Here is a 20,468-nt window from a genome sequence, read left to right as displayed (position 1 = left end):
CATGTAATTCAAAATTGTGGCTGAAATAATTAGCAACCCATAACGTAACGCAGAAATTAATGCAATTTTAGAGTGAGCCGATGCCTATCAATTCTGCCCAGTAGACCTCTGTGTATTTTCAAAGTGTAATTTAAATACTTTTTAACATCCAGCCTGTCGAATGGTCCTGGAGAACCCGGATGTTCACACACTGTTCTGTATCATTTGGGTTGATCCTAATAAAAGCGCAGTGTTAAAGCTGCAGTAATGCAGTCCTAAACTCTGCTCATGACCTGAGTTCGATCCCCGGCGGAAGCTGGGTTTTCAAGTAGCCGGCTCGAGGTTGACTCAGCCTTCCATCCTTCCAAGGTCAGTAAAATGAATACCCAGCTTGCTGGGGGGGAAGTGTAATGACCGGGGAAGGCAATGGCAAACAACGCCATGAAAAGTCTGCCGTGAAAACGTTGTGAAAGCAACCTCACCCCAGAGTTGGAAACGACTGGTGCTTGCACAGGGGACCCTGCCGTTCCTAATAAAAGGTGTTCTGTGGATTGCTTTTCTGGTTTTGGACCAGCACAGCTGTAAACAACTTTTGTCCTTTATAAGAGAACTTTGTGATTGTTTATTGAATTCTCAAGTCAATATGGCTCGGAAATGCTGTTGTGCGTTATGAGGTTATCACAGTTTTTCAGCCAGGCTGTTCATGGGGTGGGATTAGACTGATCACCCTCTCACAGCCTGACCAGCCTCACAGAGGCATTGCAAAGTCTAAAGCAGGTAGGGGAAGAACCCCGTGTGCCACACTGAGTTCCCTGGAGGAAAGAGCAAGATAATATGTATGGAGCAGGGGTGGCCAAGCTTGCTTAATATAAGAGCCACATAGAATAAATGTCAGATGTTGGAGAGCTGCAAAGCACGAACATCAGATGTTTGAGTGAAGGAAGGAAGGAAATAAATAGATGAGGAGGGAGAGGGGGAGGGGGAAAGAAAGCAACTTCAACTTGAAATGCATTCTCCAAGCCGCCGGCTGACTTGGCTTGGAGAAGTGATTTCAAGAGACAAATGCCTTCTCCAAGCCGGTGGGGGCTTTGAGAGCCACACAGTGTGTTTGAAAGAGCCACATGTGGCTCCCGAGCCACAGTTTGGCCACCCCTGGTATAGAGGAAAGTCTGTAGGAGACCTGAGTGCGTGCCTAAGCCCTGGATGCGGAAGGCAGAGTGGATCAGGTACCTGCTGGGAAAGTGCTGCTTCCTGTGGTTTTCCTCCCTAGCCATTGGCGTTGGGGAGCAGTTAGTAGAGTAGCCTTCCCCCTCCCCCCAACCCCAGCACTCGGAGAGAGCAGACCGCCAGTTTCCACATCTTATCCACAAAGATGGAGAAAGTAGATAGAGAAAGTAGATGGAGAAAGTAGAGAAAGAAGTCCTTTTCTCCCTTTATCACAATACAAGAACTCGTGGGCATTCGATGAAATTGCTGAGCAGTCAGGTTAGAACGGATAAAAGGAAGTCCTTCTTCACCCCAAGGGTGATTAACATGTGGAATTCACTGCCACAGGAGGTGGTGGCGGCCACAAGCATAGCCGGCTTCAAGAGGGGCTTAGATAAAAATATGGAGCAGAGGTCCATCAGTGGCTATTAGCCACAGTGTGTGTGTATATATAAAAATTTTTTGCCACTGTGTGACACAGAGTGTTGGACTGGATGGGCCATTGGCCTGATCCAACATGGCTTCTCTGATGTTCTTATGTGACACAAAGTGTTGGACTGGATGGGCCGTTGGCCTGATCTAACATGGCTTCTCTTATGTTCTTATGTGACACAGAGTGTTGGACTGGATGGGCCATTGGCCTGATCTAACATGGCTTCTCTTATGTTCTTATGTGACACAGAGTGTTGGACTGGATGGGCCATTGGCCTGATCCAACATGGCTTCTCTGATGTTCTTATGTGACACAGAGTGTTGGACTGGATGGGCCGTTGGCCTGATCCAACATGGCTTCTCTTATGTTCTCTTATGTTCTTAAGATGCCTGTATCTGCCAGGCTGCTTAACTTCTCCCCCTTCTGGTTTCTTGTGAAATACCTGCTCCGTTTTGCCAAGCCATGATAGAAGCGATAAGCAGAAAGAAGGACTTGGGGCTGAGCTGGGGGAGGGGAGGAGAACCCTCAACCAGTGTGGTGTAGTAGTGAGATTAGGACTAAGGTCATTAGATCCAGGTTCGAATCTCTACTCTGCCGTGGAAGCTCAATGGGTGACCTTGGTCTAGTTGCTTTCTCCAAGCCCAATCTCCCTCACAGGGTTGTGGCAAGGATAAAATGGAGAAAAGAATTATGTAAGCCGCTGAGAAAGAAAAGGGGTATAAATGAAGTAAGTAAATAACAGCTGGTGGTTGAAAGTTACAGAAACTCCGCCAGCGGTTATATTCAAGGGTGGGGTAGGTTGGTCTGAAGCAGCAGAACAAAGTTTGAGTCCAGGGGCACCTTTAAGACCAACAAAGACAGATTTCCCTCTAACCTTACTCCCACTCCTCTGCGGGGCTTCTGTTGGATTTCACACTCTCTGCCCCGGGGCTGCAACTCACTCCACCTTTTTCACGCTGCAAACAAGATCCTCTAAAAACCAGTTTCTGTTTGCCACGTGAAAAAGGCAAAGCTAATTGCAGCCCCGGGGCAGACAGTGTGAAATCCGACGGAAGCCCCGCAGAGAAGAAGAGTGTGAGAGCGGCATAAGGCTAGTGGGGAATCGGTCAGAGTTTTGATTCTGGGTATAAGCTTTTCGTGTGCATGCACATTTCGCCAGCTACATTGATGAAGTGTGCATGCCCATGAAAGCTTATACCTTGAATAAAATTGTGTTGGTCTTAAAGGTGCCACTGGACTCAAACTTCTTATTCTCCGCCCAGGGTTGAATGAATGAATGAACGAACGAACGAACTTTTTATTACGTTCATAGACCAATATAAAAATTATAACACATCATGTAAAACCCCTCCAAAAATACATAAAATACAATAAAATACTTAAAACTTTTCCGCACCTATACAGGTCGGGGATCACTAAAATATAATTTAACCAATTTTAAAATCCAGAATCAGTTCAAATTAATAGAAAATCCTTTAAATCCGAATATATAAAATCGTTTATAACCTAAAAGTCAAACAGATCATACAAAACCTACCATTTCTTGTTTCTTAGTATGGAACTTCACCAGGTAATGGCAGAATTTAGCTATCTGTCTTGAGATAGATGGACTTGCATCCACCAAAAGTTTCTTCAAACATGCCTCGTCGGCATCTGCTATTGGTTTGACTGCAAACGGGGAAACAAACCTGTCCCTATATGCTTGGTGGAATGGGCATCGAAAAAACATATGAATCATCGACTCCACCTCTCCCATAGCACAAGAACAGCGTCGATCTTCATACGGAACTTTTCTATATTTCCCTTCTAACACTTTTGAGGGCATGGCTGCGCATTGAGCCAATGTAAAGGCTCTTCTGTGAGCTGGTACCTCCAAATAAGAAAAGTACTTGGCCATCCTCATAACATATTTGGTCTCGGTAGACGCCAAGAAAGAAGGGGCCTGTTCTAGATCCTTTTGCCTCTCTATATCACAAATTCTTTGTTTGATAATACTTTTTGCTTTGGCATTACTCTGCGTCAAGAGGTTTTCAAGTGAGAATCCTATACTTTCCAAATTGCTTTCAACCAGTTGCAGCCACCTTGGCCTATAGAGGTCTTGAATTATTAGAGGAAAGAGGCCTTTTTTGTTTGTATAGATTCTTAGCCACCCAGGGTTAAAATTCAGACTCAAAGCACCAGCCGTTCGATGAAGCTGTGACAGACCACAGTTGTGACTTTGCGGGTCATCTTATACGGGGCTGGGATGTCCAGACAGCTCCGGAGCAAGCTGAGTAGAGGAGTCTTTGCAGCTCTACCAGTGAAGGCCACTGAACTCTGCTTGCTCTTGCCAGCCTGTGGCCCTCCAAGACAGTAGCCCCCCAAGAATGCTCTGGGTAAATCGAGAGGTGGCTGCGTCTCCTCCTGGTCCTATATCACTTAATGCCTCTCGGGCACTTCAGCCTGGCCTCAGTCCGGAGTCCTCTCCTTCCCCCAACGCAGGAACTAGTTCCTAAAGCATCGACTTCAGATTACGAGAACGGGTGAGGGGAAGCCTGGCACCCCCGTCCCTCCGAATGTAATCATCCGCAATAAGTGCAATTATTTTTAACCCAGTTCAGTTGCAGCTCTTAATGCGTTTGAGGCGGGGCGGGGTTTGGTCACAAAAGTGTGTTTATAGAAAATAGAAGGAATGGAATCCTCAGGCCCACTGATCTGTTCTTAAAGATTGATCCAGGGGGAGAGGAGGTATCGGGACTGGGGCTTGTCGCCTTTTTAAAGATCTCATTAAGCACATGACGTTCTTCTTCTTCTTTTTTTTTTTTTGCAAGCTGCAAAGCTGATTCTCTCTCGCTTCCCCCCCCCCTTGCCGTTCTTGTTCCTATGGTAACCATGCGCTCCCTTGTCCTTGCAGAGAAGCACTGAGGCTGGCAGAGGCTGAGAAGTCCCAGCAGCTCGCAGCCTTGCAAGAAGAGAACGTTAAACTTGCTGGAGAGCTAGGCAAAGGTGAAGTCACAAGTCATCAGAAGGTATGTCCTTTTTGCTTTCGGGGGGGGGGGCTTTTTCTCTGGGCTGGTTCCTAGGACCCTCCTGAGCTTTGTGTTTGTGTGTGAGGGAAAGAAGCAGAGGACTCACCTCAGATTCTAGGAGATTAGCTGTCATTAGCAGCAAGGAGATAACAAGATCTGAGCTGCCTTTTAAAGATGAGCCGGCTTTATTGTGGCATAAACTCCGGGAGGCGACCGTCCGCCACCCGTGGAAGTTGGTCTCTTCGCCGCACAAAATCTGTTCATCTCCAGGCTATTCCTGTAGTACTTTGTTTTCTTTGATTGGAGGCTATTTTAACGTCCTCTGTAAGAGCACCTGAGCTGGGAGTTGCATAACCTGTCACGAATGCTTAGCAGGGCAGAGCTGGGTGGAAAGCAGCGCAGGTTGTTACTGACAAGACTGCAGACATGAAATTCAGAAGGGTGCCCAGCCTTGGTCGGTAGTTTCAGTTTCCTGAATTGTGGGCTCTTCTAATGTTCTGTAGCGAGATTGTGCAGCATTAAAAAGAATACTGATTTGCACAAAGAATGTTCAAAGGAAGCGAGTAAGCAAAAGTGTATTTCCCAACTTTGGGAAATGGAAGTGGTGTGGTCTGAGCAAGTGACAGTTTTGCCCAGAAATGTGTGTAAATTAGTCCCATTGCACTTGTGAGATTTATACGGCTGGCTAAGTGTGTGGTCTTTTAGAGGCTGCATAACAGGATTATCAGCGGTAGTTTACAGGCGTCTACAGAATACAGTACAATAACAGGCGTAGATCTACCATGGAACTCTTGTACAAAATCCCATTGAAATGAGCAGGGGCTGCCCAAGACTAGGTTTGGGGCTGACAAAACACAGGGCTAATTAAAGGGATCCGCTCAGCGGTTCACTGTCTGTTCACCACATTGGGACATCTGACAGTTTTTACCTGGAAGTGCGTTTGTGTGTTAAGTGCCATCAAGTCACAGACCACTTCTGGCAAGCCCAAAAGGTTTTCAAGGCAAGAGATATTCAGAGGTGGTTGTCGTCATCTGCCTCTGCATCATGACTTTCAGTGGAGTTCCTCAGTGGTCTCCCATTCTGGCATTAACCATGGTGCAGCCCGCTTAGCTTCCAAGATCTGATGAAATCCGGCTAGCATGAGCCACCCAGGTCAGGGCAAAAACTGCCAGCAAGTCGCAGCAGATCTACGGTGACCCCATAGAGTCGAGAAAGGCGAGAAACCAATGGAGGCGGCTTGCCATTGCTTGCCTCTGCATAGCAGCCCTGGATGTCCTTGGTGGTCTCCCATCCAAATGCTAACCAGGGAAAGGCAAATGCAATTTTGGGCTGCATCAACAGACGTATAGTGTCCAGATCACGTGATGTGATGGTATCACTTTACTCTACTCTGCTCTGGAGTATTGTGTTCAGTTTTGGGCACCACATTTTAAGAAGGATGTAGACAAGCTGGAATGGGTCCACAGGAGGGCGATGAAGATGGTGAGGGGTCTGGAGACCAAGTCCTATGAGGAAAGGTTGAAGGAGCTGGGGAAGTTTAGCCTGGAGAGGAGACGGCTGAGAGGTGATAGGATCACCATCTTCAAGACCTTGAAGGGCTTCATATAAAGGATGGGGTGGAATTGTTTTCTGTGGCCCCAGAAGGTAGGACCAGAACCAGTGGGTTGAAATTAAATCAAAAGAGTTTCCAGCTCAACATTAGGAAGAACTTCCTGACCGTTAGAGCGATTCCTCTGTGGAAGAGGCTTCCTCGGGAGGTGGTGGGCTCTCCTTCCTTGGAGGTTTTTAAACAGAGGCTAGATGGCCATCTGACTGCAATGAAGATCCTGTGAATTAAGGGGAGGTGTTTGTGAGTTTCCTGCATTGTGCAGGGGGTTGGACTAGATGACCCTTGAGGTCCCTTCCAACTCTATGATTCTATGACCCTGCTTAGTTTCTGAGATCTGACAAGCTCAGGCTAGCTTCGGCCAGTAGGCCCAATTTAACAAGTGTCTACAATTTAATGAGTGCCCTAAAGAGGTCCAGCTTTCCTCAACGAAGCCCAAGACTTCTTCAGTCCTGGCCCCAACCTGGTGGAACTCTCTGCCGGAAGACACCAGGGCACTGCGGGATCTTTTACAATTCCAAAGGCCTGCAAAGCAGAGATGGTCCACCAGACTTTTGTTTGAGGACAATGACAGCTGCCGGGCTGGCACCCCCCTCCCCCCCACCTCTGCTTACGTGGGGAAATGCTCTCAGTGCCTGGAAAGCAGAATTACAGCACATCGCCTGGAGCCTGGCATTGGCCGGGATGAGGCGATTCATAAATTTAATAAATAAATAAATAAAACAGGACTGACTCTGTTTAGGCTCGTGCTGCAAGTTAAGAATAGAAGGAAAATGGCGAAATCAACCTGCGCTTTAGACTGGCCATCACCCTTTCAGAGAGTGATTTGGGTTTTTTTCTGCCATCTTTCACCTTCTATATAGCCTTCAAGGCAGCTTACAAAAATCCACGAAAAACAATGCAATGGATTAGGAGTCTCTCTCTCGCCTTGACTTCGCGAACGAAGATTTAAGAAAGGTGCAGTAGTCCACGTCTGCTGCAGGCTCGCTGGTGGCTGACAAGACCAATGCGGGACGGGCAGGTCCGGCCACAGTGGCTGCAGGGAAAAGTCTGATTTGGGGTTGGTGCTGTAGCAGTGCAATTCTTCCTCAATCTCCTTTTGTCCTCAAGACCAGCTATGCGTGCGTTCTCAAAGGAAGAGACAGCCTGGTGGATGGTGTGCCTCCATGCTTTGCGATCTGAGGCTAGGTCAGACCACTGGTGATTGTTAATGCAACAGGATTAGGAGTACGCATACACAAAAGGCCAATATACCTAGCTCCTTTTCATTCAGGTACGTTGCCCACGTCACGGCCCCAAAGGGAACCTCTCTTTGGTGTCTCAGTCACAGAACCTTGATTGGCGTAACAACAGTAGCAAATCAAAGCAGCAAGAAAAAAAAGTTGGTTAATTTAACATTCTAAACGGACTTCTCCTGTAGGCACAATAGAGGAAGTTGGCCACCACTTTGATGGTTTCAGCCTTATGTGAGGCTAGTAAATCACTATCTTACTTTCATCAGATCTACCTTCCAAGGATTGCAGTATAGCAGGGGTGGCCAACGGTAGCTCTCCAGATGTTTTTTTTGCCTACAACTCCCATCAGACCCAGCCATTGGCCATGCTGGCTGGGGCTGATGAGAGTTGTAGGGGGGAAAAAAATCTGGAGAACTACCATTGGCCACCCCTGCAATATAGGGTCCAAATAAGAAACATGTAAATCACAGTTGAATCTACAAGATAAAAGTGTATGGTCTGTTCCGTCATTTTCCTGCAACTCACAGGGACAGAACCTGTCCAAGAAAGGTATTTTTCTTAAATCTCCCAGATAATACAGCAGAATTGAGCACATTCAAACGGGTCCCCTTTGGTGTCACCTCTCAGAGAGAGTCTTCTATCTGTGGCAGCCAGATGTTGTCAGTCTCCTTGGGGGCAGGGCTTCTTTCTCTTTGCTGCTGTCAGTCTGCCATGGAATCTGGCTTGTCACAGCTGGGCAGCATCAGCCAAAAGGGGGGGGGGTGTTTCAGAATCTTCTTCCGAGTCCTCAGGGTCTTCCTGCCATCACAGTTTTAGCTGTCATTCACACAGCCTTGTCTTTACTGCAGTTTATTGCACGTTCTGACTCCAAACTTGGGTTTGTACCAACAGAGGGGCTTTGTGGCTTTGAGTTTGCTGGGTTTTTAATTTGGCACTTTAATTTGATTTGGAAGAGGCTTAAGAGTGTTAAAAAAGGAAAGGTAGCCTCATAATGAGTGCCTGTATTAGGCAGGTGGATGAGCATCCCTGCAAGGACAAGCTGTGTTATGTAGGTGCTCAAGACGCAGGTGCCTGTAGAGTAATTAACATGGGTACGGATGACCCAAGTAGAGGCAGTCTGAATGAATTCAATTAAACACCACGCAGCACAGTCGACCAGAAGCATCTCCTGTACAGTCCCTGTTGAAATGAAATGGAGCTTCACAGCAATTCCCTTGCACAGCTCTCATTTATTTCGAAGTTCCCAGGGAGCTGTCCCCATTACATAGTCATTTAAAAAAGAAAAGCCTGGATAAAGTGCTTTTGGATGCAAGGGTGGCAATAGTAAGCAGTAAAGAAGGGGGCAGGGGGAAGGTGTGGGATGGAGTGAGAGGCCCAGGAGGTTTCAAAGGTCATCCAAGACTGAAGCTGGGAATTCACCAGTTCAAATCTCCCTTCAGCCATGAACTCGCTAGGCTGCCTTTGGAAAACCCATGTCATTTCAGATCCACACCATCTGTTTGCATTTCGGGGTTAATTACGCTGACCTGCCATAGAGTGTCATCATACCGATTGCTTAGCAGGTATCATTTTCCCCAGATAGCATATAGAGCTGGGAGGGCAGTTGCCTATGGTCAGTTTGCGGCATTCTTGGTTTTTATTTGGCTTTTATTTATGTAATTCCCTTTCTCACAGGGATTCAAGGTGGGCTGCACAGAGTGAGCCAGTAGAATCACAAAAAATGGGACGTTCTGTAACCAATGCGTGAGGATTTTAGAAGTCAGGAATCACCAGAAAGAGCTGACACATAACATGAGTAAACATGACACACCAAGTGGTACAGAAATTACATAAATAGGATTCTGTTTGCAATAAGCTGGATCAGGGGAATGCTGTAGACCTAGTTTATCTTGATTTCGGTAAGGCTTTTGATAAGGTTCCACATAATAGGTTTGTTGACAAATTGGTAAAATGTAGTTTGAATCCTGTTAGGTGGATCTGTAACTGGTTGACAGATCGCACCCAAAGAGCGCTTGTGGATGGTTCCTTATCCTCTTGGAGAGGAGTGGCAAGTGGAGTCTCTCAGGGATCTGTCCTGGGTCCTGTTCGACATCTTTATAAATGATTTGGATAAAGGGAAAGAGGGAATGCTTATTAAATTTGCAGACGATGTGCATGTGCTTGAGCAATATCAGGATACCTTACAGCTGGAACTGGGTTGTCAGCTGGGGGGGGGGGCAAGCCCCTCCCCCCCACCGATGGTGGCCTGTCCCAAATATGAGGAATGTTGCTATAACGTCGTGGCTTTCTGAGGCTTCTCAAATGAGATCTATCATGGAGGGCAAGCTGCTCAAAAGGGAGTTTGCCATTAGCAGCGCTCCTCAAGTTTACACACGAAGCCGCCTTCTATTGAATCAGGCCATTGGTCCATCAAGGTCAGTATAGTCTACTCAGACTGGCAACAGCCCTCCGAGGTCTCAGATTAGAGGTCTTTCATGTCACCCACTGCCTGGTCCTTTTAATTAGAGATGCCAGCAGGCCTCAGATTCAGCGGGAGCTCAGAGGAGCTTTCTGAGAGTTCCACCTCCTCCTTCCCACCTTGTCCATTGAATAGTAGGTGCAGCTGCATAACAATCCCTGGATGAGCTCCACCACCTATGTTTCTACAAAACGACCCCTGGATGCCAGCAATTGAACCTGGGACCTTCTACATGTGAAGCAGAGATTCTGAACCACAGCGCCTTCCAAGAACCATGTTGTTGGGTATGGTTCACACAAAAACTCGATCAGCACCTTTTATTCCGTAGCACAAAGAAGCCCACGTGAAAAGTCCAGAAGGGCAAAAGACTCTAATGTTAAGTGATGGGGAGGGAGGGCTTGCATAATATTCAAGGGGGTCTGCCTACAGTTTTGTTCAGGGCAAGTTGCAAAAACGCATTCCAAAATGTACTCGCATTTTCCAGCTTTTAGATTTCCATGCCTTCTTGGATGAGTGTGATGAGTTTTCAGCATATGTTGTGTAGGTATTTTTGAGCGGTCACTATGGTAACCATATAAATTTTGGCCAGTGCCCATCAGATTCTCTAACAGAAGCGTGATACATTTTGCAAGTTTAATGACTACCGTTTCATGAATGATTAATGCTGACATCTAAAGGTTAAAGCAGTTTTCCCCCTCATGGACTTGTCAAAAGAGAGGCGGGGATAATCTGCATAGCTTCAGTTACAATTAGGTGCTTTGTTATTAAGTTAAAGGATTTGCAGTCAGATAATGCTCTTGGCTTGGAGATGTATTCTGTCTTGCAGTATTTCAAATTCATGAGTTCCATTCGTCAAAAGCTTTAAAATTACAAGTTAGGTTTTAGGAAGTTTGTAGAACTCTTTGTGAATTTGCTGCATTGTGCAGGGGGTTGGACTAGATGACCCTGGAGGTCTCTTCCAACTCTATGCTTCTGTTATTATTTCTTTTAAGCTTTAAAAGAATTTTGTGCTTCTGTATTAATTGTGAAATTAGTTGTGAGACATTTCTGAAATCAGCTCCTCTGTACAGCAAAGTGTCTTCTCATGGCTTCATCCAGCACTAGTCTGATAAATAGACAAGAGTCTGATCTAATAGTCTTCAGAGGTGAAATCCATTATTTCCTATTTTCCTCCTTAAGTTCCCAGGGCCAGAATCTCTTGATGAAATCTGCAAATTTGCACTTGTGTATCACAATGTGTGCATTAGATGGGAAGGGTCTTCTCTGCTTGAGGAATTTCATTGAAAGCAGTTTCTTCAGATGGTTGAGAGCAGGTGCAGATGTTCTGACTCAATGAATGCTATCAGTTGGGTTACCCTGTGTCATTGTTTTAGAAAACCTGTATCTCTCTGAAGAGCACTTGCTGTGGTTCCATTATGACACCACCTAGTAGGGACAGATTTGGTGAGCAATGATGGCACGCAGTCTGAAACGCTGTGTCTGTGAGGGAGGTAGCTGCCTCCATCTGCCCTAAATGGTGCTTCAAGCGTAGGACTTTGTAGGGATATTTGCACATTGAGATGTGGAGTTACGAGGACATCCTGAGTGCGTCAGGAATTCTGTGCAGGCTGTCTCTGAAAATCTGCAAAGACACATCATGGAGAAAGAAGAACAGCAGAGTCTGGAGCAAAGTACTGTGTTCAAAAAGAGCAGTCAGCTTAGCTTGGTGGACCAAAAAGATTGGTTGACCAAGAAGGACATATGTGCCGGCAAGTTGCTTCCAACTTATGGCGACCCTATGGCTTAATGACCTCTAGAATGTCCTATCGCTAACAGCCTTGCTCAGGTCTTGCAAACTGAGGGCCGTGGCTTTCTTGATTGGATCAATCCATCTCCTGTTGGGTCTTCCTCTTCTCCTGCTGACTTCATCTGTTCCTAGCATTATAGTCTTTTCCAGGGACTGTTTTTTCATAATGTGACCAAAGTACATAAGACCATAAGAAAAGCCATGTTGGATCAGGCCAGTGGCCCATCCAGTCTGTGTCACACAGTGGCCAAAAAAACCCAGGTGCCATCAGGAGGTCCATCAGTGGGGCCAGGACACTAGAAGCCCTCCCACTGTGGCCCCCCCTCAAGCACCAAGAGTACAGAGCATCACTGCCTCAGACATAAGAATAATAATAATAAATAAGCATAAGAGATAAATAAACATAAGAGAAGCCATGTTGGATGAGGCCAGTGGCCCATCTAGTCCAACACTCTGTGTCACACAGTGGCCAAAAAACCCCAGGTGCCATCAGGAGGTCCATCAGTGGGGCCAGGACACTAGAAGCCCTCCCACTGCGCCCCCCCCCCCCAAGCACCAAGAGTACAAAGCATCACTGCCCCAGACATAAGAACATAAGAGAAGCCATTTTGGATCAGGCCAGTGGCCCATCTAGTCCAACGCTCTGTGTCACACAGTGGCCAAAAAATCCTGGTACCATCAGGAGGTCCATCAGTGGGTCCAGGACACTAGAAGCCCTCCCACTGTTGCCCCCTCCCCCAAGCACCCAGAATACAGAGCATCCCTGCCCCAGACAGAGAGTTCCAACAATACACGGGTAATAGCCATTGATGGACCTCTGCTCCAGATGTTTATCCAATAAGTACAGTAGTCTCAGTTTAGTCATTTTCGCTTCTAGGGCGAGTTCAGGCTTGATTTGATCTGAGACCCACTTATTTGTGCTTTTGCCAGTCGAAGAAGAGAGCACTAGCTAAAAATGTACATTGCTTGTAGGAGGAGTGGGTTTGACCTCACAAGCAGCTGGCCTTGAAACTTTTGAGCACATCCCAGGAACCACGAAGGAAGGAAATGGTGCGGCGTGACTTTGCATTCCTCTGGTTAAACCTTTCTCTTTCAACACTCGAGGGTTTGAAAATGGAGCTGTTTCTCTTGTCTCTGTACAAAGCCATGAAATTAAGAGCAATAAAATGTGTCGCTGGCTTATGCGGGGGAGGCAGATGAGCTGTCCTCAGAAGCGAGGAGTGTGCTTTGTACTGTTACTGACAAAGCTATTTTTGACTCTCAGCAGATTCCCTGCACAATACGGTGGTTGTTCCAGGACAAACCTCCTGTGGAGTGCAGTAGCTTCATTCAAGCAGCCACAGCCCATTAGGAGCCGAGTATATCAGTATTTACGGAAGGGCCAGAGGGCAAAGTCTGCCTAGGTCCCTCCTAAGAATGGCAGGGTGACCCGCTGGCTGTTGGGGCTGTACAGATTGGGGGGTGGGGGGGGGGGGGCAGGAGAAAAAGTCCCTGCCATGTACCCGGATTAAACTTCACCACCCGTACCCTGTGTAAACCACCTGGTTACAGAAATGGCAGTACAGGGAGGATATCCTCCTTTGCTAGGAGGGGTGGAGAGAAGGAGTAGACACACTGGAATTAATTACTTACGCCCAGGGCTTTTTTTTGTAGCAGGAACTCCTTTGCATATTAGGCCACACCTCCTAGTGTAGCCAGTCCTCCAAGAGTTTAAGTAGACCCTGTGATAAGAGCTTATTGTGGCTCTTATTGTGGCTTATTGTGGTGTCCGAATGCAACTGTGCACCTCTTTGTGAGTGAGAGCGACAAACATTGGTTTCACATGCCTGCAGGAATAACTAATATCTATTAACAAATTTAATTGGATTTCCACCCCACCACCCTTTATATCTCTCAGAACAAATTTCAGTTCTTTCCCTATGTCGGCTGTGGCGATTGTGAAGGATAGCATAATGTTAGAAACAGAACAGTGTTTTTAAAAAATTCTTGATGTACTTGGTAAATACCATGTGTTGTTTTCTGTTTTCTGTCTTTTAGCTGGACGAAGAGAGATCCGTCCTCAATAACCAGTTGTTAGAGATGAAAAAGAGGTAATTTGTGAGTGTGTGATTGATGTGTGTGTGTGTGCACTCGTGTGTGCTGATCACTAGAAGAATGGGATAAAGTTAAAAAGTGTGGTGAAAGTTTGATTCCTTCTATCCTTTCGCTATAGAAATACCCCAGGATCGCTCATTTCCTCTGTTTAAAATGTCTTTGCATGGGAAATACTAAATACATGCAAACAGTTGCATCTTTCTCGTCACTAAAAATGAAGTACAAACGCTTGATTTAAAAAAAATATAGAAACATTTAACATTGCTTAACCTAGCACATGCCATTTGTTAGATTTTCCCTTCTCTGTCCTCTGCATTTGAACACCCAAGATAATTCAATGCCATTTTCAGTGTCTGGTGGAATACTTATTATATCACTAGCACATAATCTGACACAAATGGGAAGCCCCCCTGCAGATCAGCTTCAGAATTCCTCACACAGTACAGTTGCCAAAATACTGCTAAGAGGACATTGCTAGGCCTGAGAAAGAGGCATCTTCAAGTTGACTTTTTGACAACGTCAGTTAGTTGACAAAGACGGCATCCCAGGAAAACGTGCCCCCTTCGCACGATGCCTATTCATGCAAAGTCTTTGTCTCATTAGTTGACCCTATTTTGAGATACCGTAAAATTATTCCGAATTAGTGACAGTTTCCCTTTTCAATCTGTGCTGCCCAATTAACACTCCCAGAACGCAGCAGTTACACTATCACTACTTAGTATGCTAATGGGAAAAGCAGCAAATTCGTTTACGTGGAAGCATGGATGGATTTTCTCTCTGAAGCGCACTTACAGCTTTGCCTGCAGAGAATAGTGATGCCTTTTTATTTGGGCATGATGTTAGAAATGTGATAGCAAATCAAGAAGTTAAATTCATCAAAGGGCTGTCAAGCCAAAAGCATCGATCTCTTTGGTTCAAGAAATAGCAAGATTTCTTGCTAACCTCTATTTCTTTGTTGGTCTGGAGGCAAGGGTATGAAAGACAATGTCTCAAGCAGGTGGAGGTGACCAGACTTTCAGCTCCGAGTCATTTCCCCCCACCCCCCACCAGAATGTTTCCTTTTTCCTGCTAGAAAATAGGAGAGTGTAAATTGTCAAAGTGGGTGTTAGATACATAAGGTTCTATAGTTAAAAGAAGGGCACGTTACTTCAGTTCATTAGACGCATTGTGGATTTGCTAACTGTCTGACTGTCTCTGAGCTTGCGCTATTCTCTCAATACTCATTTCACTCCTCTCTCTTCCCTTTCCAACCCTGGCTTCCTTTGCTATATCTGTGTGTCTTTAATGGTAAGACTAAAGAAAGTCTATCCACGTTACAATAAATAACTCTTTCCTCCAGTAAAGTTGTACATATTTTTGGCTGCCTTTCGTTCCCTCAGTGTCTTGCTTTCTTTTTTGGTTTTGGTTTTGTAAAATATTCAGCAGTGTTCTTTTCTTTTCTTTTATTTACTACAACAGCAACAGAATTCACTTCAGTGCAAATTTAGTTCTTCCTTTACTGTATTTTGCATTTCTCTTCCATGTTTCTAACATGTGGTTCTTGTTATCTTGCATTTTTAAAGCTTGCCCAGTATCACTTTAAGGTATTTGCTTCATTCTTGGAATTTCTTGTTTTGATTTTTTTTTTTTTTGCGGCAAGGGAAGAATCTGGGTGATGATTGTAGAAGGGGTTGTCCAAGTGATGTGGACAGAATGCTCATCAGCTGCCTTGCACGCAGCCCACCAGAAGTGTCTCCAAACGTGTGCCAGAGCACAAATCTACCCAGTTCGATGGAGCAAATCCCATTCAGTTCAGTGGGCCTTCTGCAGGAATCCTAACTGGTGGATAGCAGTCGGCTTATTGTACAAAACTTGGGAATTATTTTAGAAAATGGATCTGAACCTTTCCCCTCAGTACAAAAATGAAACTATTGTTCAGGGGGGTGGAGGTCTCTGATCCGTGAAATTGCGCTTCAAGTTCAGAGTAACTGCACTCCTATCTTGTTGAGTTTTCTTGGCACGACTGACTTTGCAGATTCCAGGAGGTCATATATGTATTTATATGACTTCCAGTATAACTAATCACAGCACATCGTTTTAACCTCGGGATATATATCAAGAAAGTCTATCCCTGGCAATTTTGGTGCCTAACGTAGAACAGCTTTTATCCCATGATAGTTAAAATGTCATAAACCTAAATTGACAAATGCACTGCCTTAAAATGTTACCTCACTGTCTCACTTCGCTGAACGTTAGGGCTCATCCTGAATTCATATCATAAAAGGCATTTGAAACATTAGTTCTTGGAATTTTTTTTCCCACAAGGGTTTGTACTTAAACAACCTTGCTTGCCCTTGGTATGTTCAGAAGAAGAAGAAGATATTGGATTTATATCCCGCCCTCCATTCCGAAGAGTCTCAGAGCGGCTCACAATCTCCTTTCCCTTCCTCCCCCACAACAGATACCCTGTGAGGTGGATGAAGATATTGGATTTATATCCCGCCCTCCACTCCGAAGAGTCTCAGAGTGGCTCACAATCTCCTTTCCCCTCCTCCCCCACAACAGACACCCTGTGAGGTAGATGAAGATACTGGATTTATATCCCGCCCTCCATTCCGAAGAGTCTCAGAGCGGCTCACAATCTCCTTTCCCTTCCTCCCCCACAACAGACACCCTGTGAGGTAGATGAAGATACTGGAGTTATATCCTGCTCTCCACTCCGAAGAGTCTCAGAGCGGCTCACAATCTCCTTTCCCTTCCTCCCCCACAACAGACATCCTGTGAGGTAGATGAAGATATTGGATTTATATCGCGCCCTCCACTCCGAAGAGTCTCAGAGCGGCTCACAATCTCCTTTCCCTTCCTCCCCCACAACAGACACCCTGTGAGGTGGGTGGGGCTAAGAGCTCTCACAGCAGCTGCCCTTTCAAAGACAACCTCTGCCAGAGCTATGGCTGACTCAAGGCCATTCCAGCAGCCGCAAGTGGAGGAGTGGGGAATCAAACCCGGTTCTCCCAGATAAGAGAGCTATGGCTGACTCAAGGCCATGCCAGCAGGTGCAAGTGGAGGAGTGGGGAATCAAACCCGGTTCTCCCAGATAAGAGTCCGCACACTTAACCACTACACCAAACTGGCTCTCTAAGGTATGAACTGGGAGAGGCTTTTCAGAGTTAAGGAAGTGAAGATGGCAGCGCTGTAAAAAATAAGAGTGGAAGGAATCTTTGAAATGAGCCTTGACCGTCGCTGCTCTTCCCAGTTTGCAGAAGTGCTAAAAAGTGTCTGTTGCCTGTTGGAGAGCCTATATGATAAGTGGCGACAACATCCAGAGCCACACCCATGCATTTTCACTACAAAGTGTTGCCGGGGGGGGGGAACTATGGGGGTGCAGCAGTAACCAGCAGGGAGCCAAGGCCCCACTGGGCAAAAGGAAAGAGACAAGCTGTTTCCAAAACCACTGTTGATTATGACTAAGGAAAAACCAAATGCAGCCCCATGGTACAGAGTGGTAAATCTGCAGTACTGCAGTCCAAACACTCTGCTCACAACCTGAGTTCAATCCCAGAGGAAGCTGGGTTTAGGTGGTCAGCTCAAGGTTGACTCAGCCTTCCATCCTTCTGAGGTTGGTAAAATGAGTACCCAGCTTGCTGGGGGGAAAGAGTAGATGACTGGGGAAGGCAGTGGCAAACCACTCCGTCAAAAGTCTGCCGTGATAAGGTTGTGAAAGCAACATCACCCCAGAGTCGAAAACGACTGGTGCTTGCACAGGGGACTACCTTTACTTTAAAAAAAAACCAATAACGTAAAGAAGAAAACAATTCACATTGTACACCAATATCCAAAAGAGATCTCTTTGGCTGTCGTTTGAGGCTCTAATTGAGCAGTCAGCCGGCAGCCCCAAACAAACAAAGATCAGCAATGTTTATACCCTATTGACACTACAGGCTACATAGGTAGATGTCAAATGATAGAACGATAAAAACAGATTTAAAAAACAGACCCTCACCTTTTAACAACATCAACAGGCCCACCCCCCTTATAAACCACAAAGTCAGAAGGTCCCAGTCAGGCTTATTGGAAGGTATAACTGTTGTGTCTTGGGGATAAGAACATAAGAGAAGCCATGTTGGATCAGGCCAATGGCCCATCCAGTCCAACATTCTGTGTCACACAGTGGCCAAAAAACCCAGGTGCCATCCAGAGGTCCATCAGTGGGGGCAGGACACTGGAAGTCCTCACACTGTTGCCCCTCCCAGGCATCAAGAATACAGAGCCTCACTTGCCCCAGACAGAGAGTTCCAACAATACCCTTTGGCTAATAGCCACTGATGGACCTCTGCTCCAGATGCTTATCCAATCCCCTCTTGTAGCTGTCTATGCTTGTAGCCGCCACCACTTCCTGTGGCAGTGAATTCCACGTGTTAATCACCCTTTGGGTGAAGAAGTACTTATCCGTTAGCCGTTCTAACCTGATTGCTCCGCAATTTCATTGAGTGCCCACAAGTTCTCATATTGTGAGAAAGGGAGAAAAGTACTTCTTTCTCTGCTTTCTCCATCCCATGCATAATCTTGTAAGTCTCTATCATGTCACCCCTCGGTCTATGTTTCTCCATGTTCTGCATGGTACCATGATACCATGCATGATGCCATGGTACATGGTATCTTCTGGAATGTAAACTAAAGATCAGGACATGAGGCACTCAGATGCTGGAGATGCAACTCCACATCTAGGCTGCAGGGGTTGATGGGAGAGAGCTAAAGTTCTGCTTAATAAGATACACATAGTACATATAGCTGTTAGATGCATGAGTTTCACGTCTCCTTTCCCAAAATTCCACCACACAAAGCATAGTCTTTTCCATTTAGGGCACAGAGAGAAACTTACAAATTTCTGCATGTCCTCCTTTGTGTCTCAAATGTGGTGAAGAGACAGGCCTCAGATTAAGTGGGAGCTCACAGGAGAGCCAGTTTGGTGTAGTGGTTAAGTGTGCGGATTCTTATCTGGAAGAACCAGGTTCGATTCCCCACTCCTCCACTTGCACCTGCTAGCATGGCCTTGGGTCAGCCATAGCTCTGGCAGAGGTTGTCCTTGAAAGGGCAGCTGCTGTGAGAGCTCTCTCAGCCCCACCCACCTCACAGGGTGTCTATTGTGGGGGAGGAAGGTAAAGGAGATTGTGAGCCGCTCTGAGACTCTTCGGAGTGGGGAGCGGGATATAAATCCAATATCATCATCTTCTTCACAGGAGCGCAGCTCCTAAACCTTTCTGAGAGTTCTACCTCTTCCTTCTGAGAGTTCTACCTCCTTGTCCACTGAATAGTAGGTGCAGCTGCATAACAATCCCTGGATGAGCTCCACCATCTATTTTTCTACAAAATGACCCCTGTGGAGAGATAAGCACTAATGGGAAACCACGGCCTTTAAAGTTGCAGTCGCAAAACAAGAGACCATGGGAGACAAAATAATCACAGTAAATGTAATTAAAGCTATTAGCAAAAGTCAATACCAAGTTTTCAACAGTATCACACGAGAATATAATAGAAACAATGCATTTTTAGCCCTGCAGTCAATATAACAAAGGCCTTTACAATCTAATAGTCAAAAATCTTCCAAAGCGCCCATTCCAACCATCAGAGGTAGGTCTTCTTAAAATCCCAGGTGCTCACAACAGTCTTCTAACAGTATTTCTTTTAGGTTCCCCAAGACTTCAACAGACCAGGAGACACATATCCACCAAAGCCAGAGCAAGGACCACGAGCCCAACTATTGTTTTGATTCAAATTATTTATTTTGCAAGAGCTGTGGTCCAGTTTCTGTAGTCTCCCTGGTAGAAAAATTCGCAGCAGAACAATCAAACCTTCTCTCGATGCATATGCAGCCACTGCTGTGTGTATGACCCATGTCCATGCATTTTTACCACAAAGCATAGCCTTTTCCATTTGGGGCATGGAGAAAAAGCTTGCAAACTTCACGTCCTCCTCCTCTGTCTCTCAAATGCGGTGAACCTGAAGGCAGGGCTCCCCAACCAAATGAGTGCAGAATGCATACTCACACCCTCACACACTCCCCCAGGTATATGTGGCTTGATTCCCCCCCCCCCTTTCCTTGTTCAGGTGGCCTCTGTTCTTCTGCAGTCTACACAGGATCTTGCTTAACAGCCCAGGCTCATCCCTTTAAACGGAGATTTTCTTTCATGCGCTTAAGCATCCTGCAGAGCCGGAGCTGGGGCTTAAATGTCACTGAACTTCTCTAGAACAAAAACAGCATTTGTGATATTTAGGGAAGCCACTCTGGCCAGCTTGCATTTCCCCCCTCTAAACTCCTTCGCTGTTTAAAAAAAGAGGGGGGGGGATCTGATCCAGCTGTCCTGTGCGCCTCTGTGTCTGAACATCCCAGATTCTCCTCTCGCTGCTTCCATTCCTAAAAATAAACATCTGCATAACTTTGAAAGACCTTCTGTGCTGTATTGCCATTGTCGCTTGTTTTTTGCATCCCCCCCCCGTCCCCTCCCCCTCGGGCTACTGCAAGGATCAGAACCGTGTTTCGTATGCTGGCTATCGTGGTTCTCACTAACTGCAGGTTTCCTATCTCTGGTGCAGCTTTATCCCTTCCTTAGTTTGCGTTGCGTTATGCATGATCTCTTCTCTCTTCCTGGCCCCCCCCCCTTGCTTCTTGGGCAATGACCATCC

The 20,468-nt window shown here is 46.1% G+C and overlaps 1 protein-coding gene across 1 annotated transcript in view; it reads left to right on the top strand.

The window, feature by feature from the left end:
• Positions 1-20,468, top strand: part of CLIP1 (CAP-Gly domain containing linker protein 1) — a 137,836-nt gene that overhangs the window by 102,513 nt on the left and 14,855 nt on the right. The window contains 3 exon segments of the mRNA XM_060249169.1: positions 4,512-4,626; positions 13,749-13,801; positions 15,368-15,388. Coding sequence (XP_060105152.1) covers positions 4,512-4,626; positions 13,749-13,801; positions 15,368-15,388 — 189 coding nt within the window.

The sequence above is a fragment of the Heteronotia binoei genome, chromosome 11 (assembly GCF_032191835.1).
Source record: "Heteronotia binoei isolate CCM8104 ecotype False Entrance Well chromosome 11, APGP_CSIRO_Hbin_v1, whole genome shotgun sequence".
NCBI classification, from domain to species: domain Eukaryota; kingdom Metazoa; phylum Chordata; class Lepidosauria; order Squamata; family Gekkonidae; genus Heteronotia; species Heteronotia binoei.
Note: the sequence above shows the minus strand (reverse complement) of the source record. Positions and strands in the feature narration are given on the sequence as shown.